The sequence below is a fragment of the Arachis ipaensis genome, chromosome B04, assembly GCF_000816755.2.
Source record: "Arachis ipaensis cultivar K30076 chromosome B04, Araip1.1, whole genome shotgun sequence".
Lineage (NCBI taxonomy): Eukaryota > Viridiplantae > Streptophyta > Magnoliopsida > Fabales > Fabaceae > Arachis > Arachis ipaensis.
The window spans coordinates 128,273,464-128,285,848 of NC_029788.2; the positions used below are offsets into that span (position 1 = coordinate 128,273,464).

General features: G+C 32.6%; 2 protein-coding genes across 2 annotated transcripts; both read right to left on the reverse strand.

The window, feature by feature from the left end:
• Nucleotides 1,534–5,475, reverse strand: LOC107637317 (receptor-like protein 12). Its single transcript, XM_016340745.2, has 2 exons — nucleotides 2,318–5,475; nucleotides 1,534–1,891 (listed from the first exon to the last, which is right to left on the reverse strand). The coding sequence occupies exon 1, from the start codon at nucleotides 5,417–5,419 to the stop codon at nucleotides 2,330–2,332; it is 3,090 nt and encodes a 1,029-aa protein (XP_016196231.1). The 5' UTR covers nucleotides 5,420–5,475; the 3' UTR covers nucleotides 1,534–1,891; nucleotides 2,318–2,329.
• Nucleotides 6,498–11,066, reverse strand: LOC107635367 (LRR receptor-like serine/threonine-protein kinase FLS2). The gene is made up of 3 exons (XM_021122047.1): nucleotides 8,976–11,066; nucleotides 7,613–8,804; nucleotides 6,498–6,742 (listed from the first exon to the last, which is right to left on the reverse strand). Exons 1-2 carry the CDS (start codon nucleotides 10,975–10,977, stop codon nucleotides 7,615–7,617), a joined length of 3,192 nt encoding a protein of 1,063 aa, XP_020977706.1. The 5' UTR covers nucleotides 10,978–11,066; the 3' UTR covers nucleotides 6,498–6,742; nucleotides 7,613–7,614.

Here is a 12,385-nt window from a genome sequence, read left to right on the forward strand (position 1 = left end):
AAATTGTTACGTTTTGTAGAAATAAATTAAATATGTGTAAATTAAAGTTAAATTTAAAAGGTGTTTTATTTAAAATGATTTGTAGTATAAAAGATTTGGATGTTGAAATTGTATAAAGTGACATTTTTATTTGGTGGTTTGATTTTTACATTTATTTTAGTTGATGGACCTAGTCTTCTTATGTGGCGCTCGTCATCCTTTTTTTTTATTGGTTGTTGTTAAAGTTGTTGCTTTCTTCTTTCTATCGTAGGTTCTTGTAAAGGCATGTTCTTTATGAATTGTTGAGTTGGATGCACTTTTTATTGTGTTGTTTGTTCCATCTTTGCATGTACTTCTTCCAAAGATGTGTCTTGAATTTGTATGGTTTTCTTTCTCCTTAATCTCTTGATGGAGTGGTACTTCAATGTCATTACTTTTATAAAGTGTCATTAGATTTGAAATAGTTGTGCCCAATAATTTGTTTGCTTCGCCATCAAATAGTACAAAAGTTATTGTAGTACTTTAATATGAAACTTTTAATAGTTGCTAAAATTGTGAAGATCTTTTCCTATTCTAATATTCAATTTATGCTATCATTAGGTATACAGTATTTGAGTAAGTATGAATGTTTGATGCATGTTGTGAGTTTTTTTTTGTCATACCTGATCATCAGATTCTCATTGCAAGAATGATGTTCCATTGAGTAAGTTTGAGATGTTTAGTTCGAAAATAAATTTCTTGTGTTAAATTTGATGTTATTTGAAGGAATAGTGATAAGAGACTTATATAAGTAGTTCAAATAGTATGTAATTTGAATACTTGTAACGTAAAATTTATTATGATTAATAATATTATTATGACATTTGTAATATGGATGTTTATTACCTTTAGTAAGTTATTTATAAAAATTAATAAATTAATTGTTGGGGTTATAATGTTTATAACGGTAAGATATAATAAATATAGGAATATGAATTTAATGTATTTGTACGTTACAAATTTATTGTATTGTATTTTTTAGTTTTTTTTGTATGTTTTATTTTTTGCTGATTTGAAAATAATAGTTGATTTGGCAAAAATTGAGTGGTTGATTCTAAAGTTTTGCCAAGTAAGCGATTTTGCTGACATGGCATTAATAGAAGGAGAAAGATGTCGTAAAAGTAATGTGGGTAAACCTATCCATCTACTTTTATATATTAAGAATAGATAACTCGCATTAGGCCTGAATTGATTTTCATGAATAACATGCTAATTTTTTTACATGTTAATTTATTAAGATTTGGACTTCTCATCTAAATTTCATGTAATTGAGATCTGCTAGACCTCTTAGAAATTTGACTGACTTCCTAATATCTTCACAAAGATAACAATAACAAGTTCAATTTGAAAATTTTGGGATTCTAGGAGCAGTCAAGCTCGTGGAAGTTCTAATAAATCTCAATGTGCATAGAATCTAAGTGAGGAATCTAAATCGCAACAAGTTAATGTACCAAATCAATACGCCACTGATGTAGATCAACTCAATGATTAATGTGAGTTACAACTATAAATTTCTGGGTGTCTAATTTGAGTATATTAAAATTTTAAGAATTAAATTAAGTCCAACCTCAAATTTCATAGGTCAAATTGAGTATTAACTCACTACAAACACTTTCATAACAACACATAAATCATCCATGAAAATAAATCACAGCAACAAAACAAGGCCAAGTTTCAAAGAATCCTCTTCCACACTCCACCCTGCAGCTACAACAGACAACCTAAACAGGGCTAAAATATGCAAACACAGCACTTGTTATCATCTGCATCACTACATTTTGAAGATCTCCTTCCAAATGGATACACATGGAGATCCTGGTTGTATCACAAGCAAACCTCTTCTTTTAACATATGATGTTGTCTACCCTTTTACCTGAAATATACAACAAAGTTACATATTAAGTAATATTCAAAATACACAGAAGTGACAAAAAGCAGAACATATTTAAGTAACATACAATGCCAACCATCTCATATACATTATCTTTCAGTATAACACAAGAACAACTTCACATTGTTATTACAATTTTATAGACGACCAACACTAATCCTAACTGTATCTACATTATCACAATTCTTATGATCCAGAAGAACAATACTATCTACTAATAATTGCTAAAATAATGCATATTTGTTCAACTTACATCTTATCTTATAGTGAATAATTTCAAAATATATGGATGCCTGGATCTGGATGGATATATTATGTTTACACTAATTGTACCATAAATAGCTAATTAAGAGAATCATGTAAGCAGTTCTACAGATACTAATACACAAAAATGGAAGGGTTACATACCTGTATGTATTCTTAAGATCTGAGTCTCTTTAATTTAGCCATCTTAATTGCAGCAAATACATAAAGCTTGTCAAACAGATCATTAAAGAACTTGAAATAAGCATATCTCCAAGATTTCTTCAAAATCAATGAGCAGGAAACTCCCCAGAACCCCATAATAAATCCAATGGCCAAAGCAATGTAAAACCCCTCAGTAAAAAATTGTTCTTCGTGATCATCATTTCCATCAACTGGATTCTGTGTAGGAATGAGACAGGTTTTGTTGAGAGGAGCACCACATAATTTTGGATTTCCTATATAAGCAGATGCATCTCTAGTTTGAAGTTGGGTACCGAGTGGAATTTGGCCTGATAAATCATTATATGATAGATCAAGAACACTGAGACGATCTAGCTGAGAGAGTTGTGAAGGAATCCTTCCAGACAATTGATTTCTAGACAGATCAAGAAAATCCAAGGATTTCAATTGTCCAATACCTTGAGGAATATTACCAACTAACTTGTTCCTCGAAATGTTAAGAGAAACTAAACCAACAAGACTCATCATCTCACTTGGAATCTCCCCATTGAATCTGTTACTTGACAAATCAATGCTTCTCAATAGTCCTAATGTACTTCTGTATTTTGACATTTTTCCTTTCCATATAAGTGAAGCACTATCAGCATTAACTCCAAAGCTGGTAATGCCATCAAAATCATCATAATATGCATCATAAGCATAGAAAATATCAACCTTTGAAGTTGCTTGACTTGCCATTGCAGAAAGATTGCTTATGCATTTAGGTATATTCCCTGAAAGACTATTCAAAGAGAGGTCCAACAAATGAAGCTCATCAAGATTACATATACTTAGAGGCATGCTCCCATGAAATTGATTGGAATGCAAGCTAAGTATAAACAGATTTGAAAGATTATTTCCAATCCAGCTAGGGAATGGCCCAGTTAAATTATTCTTTGCAGCATCAAAAAGTCTTAGCTCTGTGCAATTAACAAAGGACAGTGGTATTTCTCCAGAAAAATTGTTATCACCTAGATGTAATGACTGAATTTGCCTCAATGATCCCATAGATCTCGGTAAGCTGCCATGAAAATAATTGTTGGACAAATCTAGGAAGCCTAGAGATTGGAAATTCATCCAACAGTCTGGGAGCTGTCCTCTAATATGATTATTTGACAAATCTAAATATTCAGTGTTTGCAGACCCGTTAGAACACAGAAAAAGATTTGCTGTTGAAAACATGTTGTTGGACAGAAACACTTGTGCTGACATTGAAAGAAATGCTGGGACCGGGCCTTCAAAAGAATTTGAGCTCAAATCAATCTGCAAGGCACTCTGAGGAATCAAAGGTAAATTTTCAATTTTTCCTTTGAAATGGTTGTGGGAAAGATTCAATTTTACCATTGTGGGAAGGAATTCCCAGAACCAATTAGGAACATTGCTAGATATTTCAGCTCCAGAAATATCCAACCAATTCATGTTATGTTGGTTTTGAAGCCATTTTGGAAAGTCAGGGCCCAAAATGCAAGATGCCAATTTAATCTTGATTAATTTGAAAGGGGGAACCCACTCATTGCTAATGTTAAAGACCAATGAATTATGAGATAAATCCAAAGTTAATAGCATGGAAAGTTTAGAGAAATGAGACTCAGATATCAAACCTTCCAATGAGTTATTTCCAAGCCTTAACTCCCTCAAATTGGATAGTTGTCCAATGCCTTCATGCAAAGTTCCATTTAATCCATTGCTATCAAGTCGTAACACTTGCAATGATGAAAATGAAGAAAGGTCTGGCACCACACCTGTAATTTCATTCCATCCCATATTCAAACTTTGCAATTGCTTGTGATTACAATTGGACAATGCTTTAGCAAACTCATGAAACTGGCCACTCAACCTGTTTCCAGAAAAGTCTAATTCTCTCAAGATGCAAACATGAAACAATGATATAGGTATTTGGCCTTCGAGTTGGTTGCTGGCAAGATTCAAGTATTCAAGAGAGCTCAATTCCCCTATGGCTTCTGGTATGGTTCCCCTCAGAGAATTATGATCCAAATTGAGCATGGCTAGGCTGCTAGTTGAGTTCATTAACCATGGAAATATCAAAGACGAGTTCATCAAATTGTTGCCGGAGAGATCCACAAATGACAGAGAAGTGGAGAAATTTGCAGCTGGAGAAAGTGATGAGGGGATGGAATCTGAAAGATCACAACCATTGAAGTCCAAGTATTGTAGATGAGAAAGACCACTCACTAGTTGTTGCCAATTGTTTGCAGTGCTAAGATTAACCTTAGGGAGTGAAAGATGCCTCAGAAATGAAAGATGAGATAACCATTGCAAACCAGAACTCAAAGATATTTGGTAAGAGGAGCTAAGGTCAAGATACTCCAAATTTGAAAGATTTCCAAAACTTTCCGGAATAGTTCCATTGAAACCATTTTCACTCAAATCCAAATATTTCAAGGATAAGAGACTTCCAAATTGTGGAGGAATGTTCCCATGAAATAAATTGGATCCGAAATGAAGGTACACTAAATTGGAGAGGTTTGAAATTTGAGGAGGAATTTCTGCAAAGAGGCTATTATATCCAAGATCAAGATATTCCAAGAAGAGCAAGTTCCCAAACTGATGGGGTACTTTTCCTTGGAAGGCAGAGTGTGAAAGATTGAGGTATCTCAAATGGGTTAAAGAGGCAATAAAGATAGGAATTGATGGGGTGAGATTGAAAGAAATGTAACTAAGATCCAAATAGTTCAAATGATGCAACTCAGCCAGTGCTGTAGTAATGGAGCCAGCTCTTACAATATGATCAGAAACATGAAGATCAAGCTTCAAAACATGGCCTGTTTCATTGCTACACTGAATGTGTTCCCAGTTACAACACTCTTTTTGATTGTCTCCATGTCCCCAAGAAGAAAGCCAAGCATTGTTGTTGAGATGAAAACCGTGTTTCAAAGCAAGTAGTGCATGCCTTTCACTCTCTATGCACTTCACAGTAACGTTGCCAATCATGGGGTTTAATGCAAGTACATGTAACATTGATATGTGCATGAAGAACACAATAAAGACATAATAATGAAATGCCATAGCAAACCTTGGATTCATGGTAATTGTGTAGCAAATGAAAGAGGAATGATTATTTACAAGAGCAAAGGTCAGTCATATATTAAGCTTAAGCTAACCACCTATGTGTCAAAGACTAGTCCAAAATTGAAGACTTTTTGTCGACGATTGATGATGTAAAATGTTAATTGATGGTATACATGACATATAACATGTTGAATTAAACGTTGACTAAATATGTTTACGAAAATCAACCAATTTAATCACTAGGTCATATTAGAAATAGGATTCTTGTAATTGGGGAAGATGACTAAATTAATAAATTTTCATAAACATGTTTGGTCAATATCCAATTAGACATATCAGGTATTATATATGTTATCAATTAACGTTTTACCACATCAATCTTTGAAAAAAATTGTTAATGGAGTGACTAGAGGACAAATATGATTAATTCTCAATCTTTGAACGATCAATTTGATTTTAAAAATATTCAATAAATGAATTTGAAAAGTGTCTTATCTTTGAGAGATTAATTTGACTATTAACCCATATTATATTATGGATGAATTAATAATATGTAAATTAATATTGAATTTAAAAGTTAATTTATAAAAAAATATTATACAAAATTTTTATTTGAAAATTTATAATTGACAAATATGTATGTAAAATTATTGACGAGGCATAAATACAAAAAATAATATAACATAAATTCATTCTATTATATGTTAGTATCAACTTTTATATAGATATATAAATAGATAGATAGATATCTTGCGCTATATTTCACGTGATGGAAATGATACAGTTGAGAAGTGGAAACCACCACGAGCGTAGTTTATTTTTTTTTTTTATGGAAAAAATCAATACAAAATTAAACATAAAAATGATGAAAAGTTGAAAATATTCCTTCCAAAAAAAAAAAAAGAGTTTTTAAATAAATGAAGAAAATTTATCAACTTCAATTGTCCTATAGTTAAAATTTATCTCCTCTCATTGTGTTTCTTGAAATGTTAAGAGGAAACCAATGCTTTTTGAAAGCTTTTCTACTTTCTTTTTCTTTGAAAGAAGAAAATATTAATTTTATATGAAAATGGTAAGTATTATGAACTGAACAAAAACAGAACTACCACAAGTCCACAATAACTAACACTTAATATCGTTCCTGAAAATAAATTACAGCAATAAAACAAAGGCCAAGTTTTACAATCACACCAATATAACAAAACAAACACCCTGTAGCTACAGCAGAAAACCTAAAAAGAGGGCTAGAATATGCAAACATAACACTTATTATATTAACTGCATCTCTAAATGTTATTGGTCTCCTTCCAAATGGATACACATGCATGAAGATTCTGCCTGAAAGATATGACAACATTACATGTTAGATAATATTCAAAATATATATGTGTAAAAGAGCAGAACTATACATTTAAGTAACATAAATGCAATACATATCCCATATACATATACTATAATACAAGAACAAGTTCACATGTTTACAATTGTATATATAAGAATGTATATATATAAAGACTAAATATATAATAAAAGAGTCTGTATATATAAAAAGTGAAAACAGTAAACAATCTCTTGAGTATAGTAAGTAGGTATATCAACAGCTCTCGAAAACAGAGTAGCACTAGAGAAATTGAATGAAATCCACTTATACAAAAACACACTAAAACATGCACTCTTAAACCAAAAAACGTGAATAAAATATATAAAACCAAGCTTCACACCCATATATAAATATCCAATTCAGAAAATGTAAACAGAGTGATACGAAAAAGAATCCTGTCCAAACTTCATCAATTCACACCTACAACATAATCTTTAACCATGGAAATCCTTAGAAAACAGTGATACTTATTCTCAACAACATATCCACTTCAAACGGATAACCATGAAGATCTTTTTGCATCAAACAAACTCATGTTCGGTAAAATACAACATATGTTTGCTAGGAACTAATATTATAAGTAAGCTACTGTTTTAACTAGGAAGTAATCAACTAAGCTATGTTTTAACCATTAAAAAATCAATAATAAATGCTTTATTTGGTGTGTCCAACTTAAGGTTTCAACTATAATAAAGTACATTTTAGCACTACTATATTTTGTTTCGTTTAGATAGATCAGATATTAATTTTTTTGGTATACCAATATTATGAATATAACAACTATATCAACAATAACAAAAACTAGAAGAAATGAAAACGGTGCATACCTTCATATTTGAGATCTGATCCTTTTCAGCTTGGCCACCTTGATCGCTGTAAATACATAGAGCTTGTCATAGACATCACTCAACAACTTGAAATAAGCATATCTCCAAGATTTCTTCAAAATCAATGAGAAGCAAACTCCCCAAAATGCCATAACAAATCCAGCAGCCATAGCAATGTAGAACCCCTCGCTTACAAATTGTTCATCATCATCACCATCAGCATCATGTTCACTGATCTGGTGACCATGAATGGGACAAGTATTGTTGAGGGGAGCACCACAAAGTTTTGGATTTCCTGCATAATCAGAAGCATCCCTAGTTTGAAGTTGCGTGCCAAGTGGGATTTCTCCAGATAAATCATTGTATGACAAGTCAAGAACACTGAGACGGTCAATCTGAGCAAGCTGTGAAGGAATTGTTCCTGACAAATGATTTCTGGATAGATCAAGAAAATCTATTGACTTCAGCTGTCCAATAGTTGGAGGAATGTGTCCACTAAACAAATTCCTTGAAAGATTTAAAGAAACCAAGCCAATAAGAGTCATCATCTCACTTGGTATTTTCCCTGTTAATCTGTTGCTGGAGAAATCAATACTTCTCAAGAATCCCAGGGTGCTTCTATATTTTGACATTTTTCCTTTCCATATGAGTGATGTGCTATCATTATAAATTCCGATGGTAAAATTATCGGTAATGGTTGCATTTGAATTTGCAAGAGTGGCCATAGCAGAAAGATTACATATGCATTTAGGTATATTGCCAGAGAGAGTATTGAGAGAGAGGTCAAAGACATGGAGTTCATGAAGATTGCACATGCTTAATGGAATGTTACCATGAAAATTATTGGAATGTAAGTTAAGTACAAGTAGGTTTGGAATATTATCTCCAATCCAGCTTGGTATTCTTCCTGACAACTTATTACCTGCAACATCAAAAACTTGTAGTTGTGTGCAATTATTCAAGGATGATGGTATCTCTCCTGAAAAATTATTCCCTCCTAAATGTATTGACTTGATATTTCTTAATGACCCCAAAGATTTTGGCATGTTTCCATAAAACTGATTATTGGATAAATCTAGGACGACCAATAACTCAAAACTCATCCAATAATCCGAAAGTTCTCCTCTAAGGTCGTTGTTTGACAAATCCATAAATCTCATGTATTTGGTCGAGTTTGCACATAAAAGAGGATCTGCAATTGAAAATCTGTTATTGGAGAAAAAAGTTTACATATGCATATTTGAATTTGCTAGAGTGGCCATAGCAGAAAGATTACATATGCATATATTGCCAGAGAGAATATTGAGAGAGAGGTCCAAGACATGGAGTTTATGAAGATTGCACATGCTTAATGGAATGTTACCATGAAAATTATTGGAACGTAAGCTAAGTACAAGTAGGTTTGGAATATTATCTCCAATCCAGCTTGGTATTCTTCCTGACAACTTATTATCTGCAACATCAAAAATTTGTAGTTGTGTGCAATTATTCAGGGATGATGGTATCTCTCCTGAAAAATTATTGCCTTCAAATTGTATTGACTGGATATTTCTTAAAGACCCCAGAGATTTTGGCATATTTCCATACAACTGATTATTGGATAAATCTAGGACGACCAATAACTCAAAACCCCTCCAACAATCCGAAAGTTCTCCTCTTAGATCGTTGTTTGACAAATCCATAAATCTCATGTATTTGGTCGAGTTTGCACATAAAAGAGGATCTGCAATTGAAAATATGTTATTGGAGAAAAAAGTTTGAGAAGCAGTTGAAAGGAATGCTGGAATTGGGCCTTCAAATAAATTGAAGCTCAAATCAATTGAAAGACCTTGGTCAGAAACAATAGCTGGTAGAATTGGGCCTTCAATTTTTCCTCGAAAACAGTTATGAGAAATATTCAAATACATCATCTGAGGAAGAGGTTCCCAAAACCAATTTGGAACAGTGCTAGAAATTCCAGCACAGGAAATATCCAAATAGTCAATCATGGTTTGGGTATGAAGCCATGTTGGAAAGTCAGGCCCCAACTTGCAACGGGCCAAATAAATGTTAATTAAATTGAAAGGGGGAATCCAATCGACGCTAACATTAAAAGCCAATGCATTATGAGACAAATCCAAAGTGTAAAGAGTGGAAAGTCTTGAGAAATGAGCTTCAGTTATCAAACCTGTCAGGAAGTTATTCCCAAGGTTTAAGTGAGTTAAGTTGGATAGTTGTCCAATACCTTCATGTATAGTTCCACTTAACCTGTTGTTATCAAGTCGTAACACATGCAAAGATTGAAGCTGAGAGTGAGAGAGGTCAGGCACCATCCCCGTAATTTCATTCCATCCCATATCCAAGAATTTTAAGGGTTTATGAGCACAACGAGAAAACTCTCGAATATATTCATGAAAGTCCCCTATCAAGTTGTTCTTGGATAGGTCTAGTTCTACCAAATTGCAACTATGAAACAAGGATACAGGTATTTGGCCTTTGAGCTCATTATTTGCAAGATTTAACTCCTCAAGCCTACCAGTGGAATTCATTAACCATGGGAACATCAAGGATGCATCCCTTAGAGAGTTGTTAGAGACATCCACAAAAGACAGAGAAGTGGAGAAATTAGCGGGGGATGAAATGGACACGGAATCAACAAGATTGCAACCATGCAAGTCTAAATATTGAAGATGAGAAAGGCTACTCACTTGTTGTTGCCAATTGCTGGCACCACTTAGATTCACCCAAGCAAGCGAAAGATACCTCAGGATTGAAAGTTCAGATAGCCATTGTAAATCAGAACTCATCATGTACAAGGAATCAAGGTCAAGATACTGCAAACGGGAAATATTTTTGAATTGACTAGGAATGGTTCCGGTGAATGCATTGTAACTTGGATCAAGATGTTCCAAGGATAAGAGATTTCCAAGTTGGGGTGGCATTTTTCCACCAAAGTAACAAGAAGAGAGATCGAGATGTGTTAAAAAGGTTAAAGAGCCAATGAAAGGAGGGAGGGATGGGGTGTGAGTAAAACGATTACCACTAAGGTCCAAATACTTCAAATGATGTAACTCACCCAGTGATGGACTTATGGAGCCAGCAAAGTGATAACCATGGAGATGAAGCATGAGAACATGGCCAGTTACATTGCTGCACTTGACGCCTTCCCAGATGCAACACTCCTTCTGCTGCTCCCCATCTCCCCATGAAGACAGCCAATCATCATCATCGGTCACATTGAAGCCACGTTTGAGAGAAAGCAGAGCTTGCCTTTCACTCTCAATGCACTTCCCACTTGCCACCACCGCTGCACTGCTCGTCCATGCAAGTACCTGCACCATCAACACCACATAAACTACACCATTCATCATCATCACTCCAAGCATAGAATATTTCAAGTTAAGTTGTTGTATCAAATCATGTGTGTGCTCAACAACCTAAGGCCATATTTCCAATTTATAATCAACGCGTACGTAGGTTATACTCACAAAAAATACATAATGAGGACAGCAAATTCCACAAAGACTAATTCAAACCAAAGATATATATAAATCCAATATAAATAACTTGTCATGTGTGGCCTAAATGCTTCCACTCACTCAACGTATTCTATACTCATGACTCATGACATGACTTGAACTATTGACTTAACAAGTTTGATGTACGTTGCATTATATGAGAGCCTCAACAGTCAACACCAAACATATATTCCTACAGTAATGTTTGGGTAAGCCTACAAGTGAATAATAATAAATATTTTTAAAATACCATTTATATTTATATACATACTCTCAAATATATAAATATTATTCTTCAAAAAAATAATATTTGTAAATCAAAATCAGTCATTAATGTATTTGTATATAAATACATGTGTGATTGAATTTATTTTTAATGTGTATTTATATTTTAACATACATTTTATACTGATAATTGACTTTAATAGTTAATTTTAGTACACACATAGCATAATAAATTATTCTTTCGTACATTTTGGGTAAGAAAAATTGGCTTCCTTATCAGTGAGATGTGTACTTTTGTGGATATTTCAAATTAGAGTAGCAAATAAATGAAAAAATTTGAGAAATAGCTCTTTTCAATTTTTTTTAATAATTGAGAGAATAAAGTATGATTTTTAATTTTTTTATATTTTTTTTATCCTATTTATAAAATTAATTGTGAAATATCACATTTCACTACTTCAATAGTTAAAAAAGATTAAGAAGACTGTTCCCAAAAATTTGTAATTAAAGTTGACACAATGATCCTACATTTTGGACAAACACTCTGACATTCATCTCCACTAATTTTATGTCAATTTTTTCGTCTGTACATAAGCTCAAGACTTCTCTAACCCTTACTACACTTTGGTAAAATGTTTATTTTTTAAACATAATTTATAAAAATTATGTTTAATAAAAAAATTGGAAGTATAAATACATATTTTTTTATTTATCAAATAAAAAATAAGATACTGATGCTATATATTGAAAACTACAAACTCTTTCTCAAAAAATTTTAACAAATAAACCAAGCCTAATTCCGTAGTCAACACAAATATACCTTCATATTTTTTTTTTTGTTGTCTCATATATACCTTCATATAAGTTCTGTCAACAAATTAGAGAAAATAATATACTTAGAATTCTAACAATTTAGTGCTAACATTATTGCTAGCAAGTGTTCTAAAAATAATAATTAAAGATATTGATTTTTTTTTTTTTTGTGAAATCAATCATACTATGCGATGTACATTAAAAATCAAATACTAATAAGTTATTGCTATATAGAAAT

What these genes read in the sequence shown, in the direction of transcription:
- LOC107637317 (XM_016340745.2), bottom strand. Translation starts at nt 5,419, where the DNA reads ATGAATCCAAGGTTTGCTATGGCATTTCATTATTATGTCTTTATTGTG.
- LOC107635367 (XM_021122047.1), bottom strand. Translation starts at nt 10,977, where the DNA reads ATGCTTGGAGTGATGATGATGAATGGTGTAGTTTATGTGGTGTTGATG. An exon ending in ACGTTCCAATAATTTTCATG is followed by an intron (nt 8,805 to 8,975) that starts GTAACATTCCAT and finishes TTTCAATTGCAG; the next exon opens with ATCCTCTTTTATGTGCAAAC.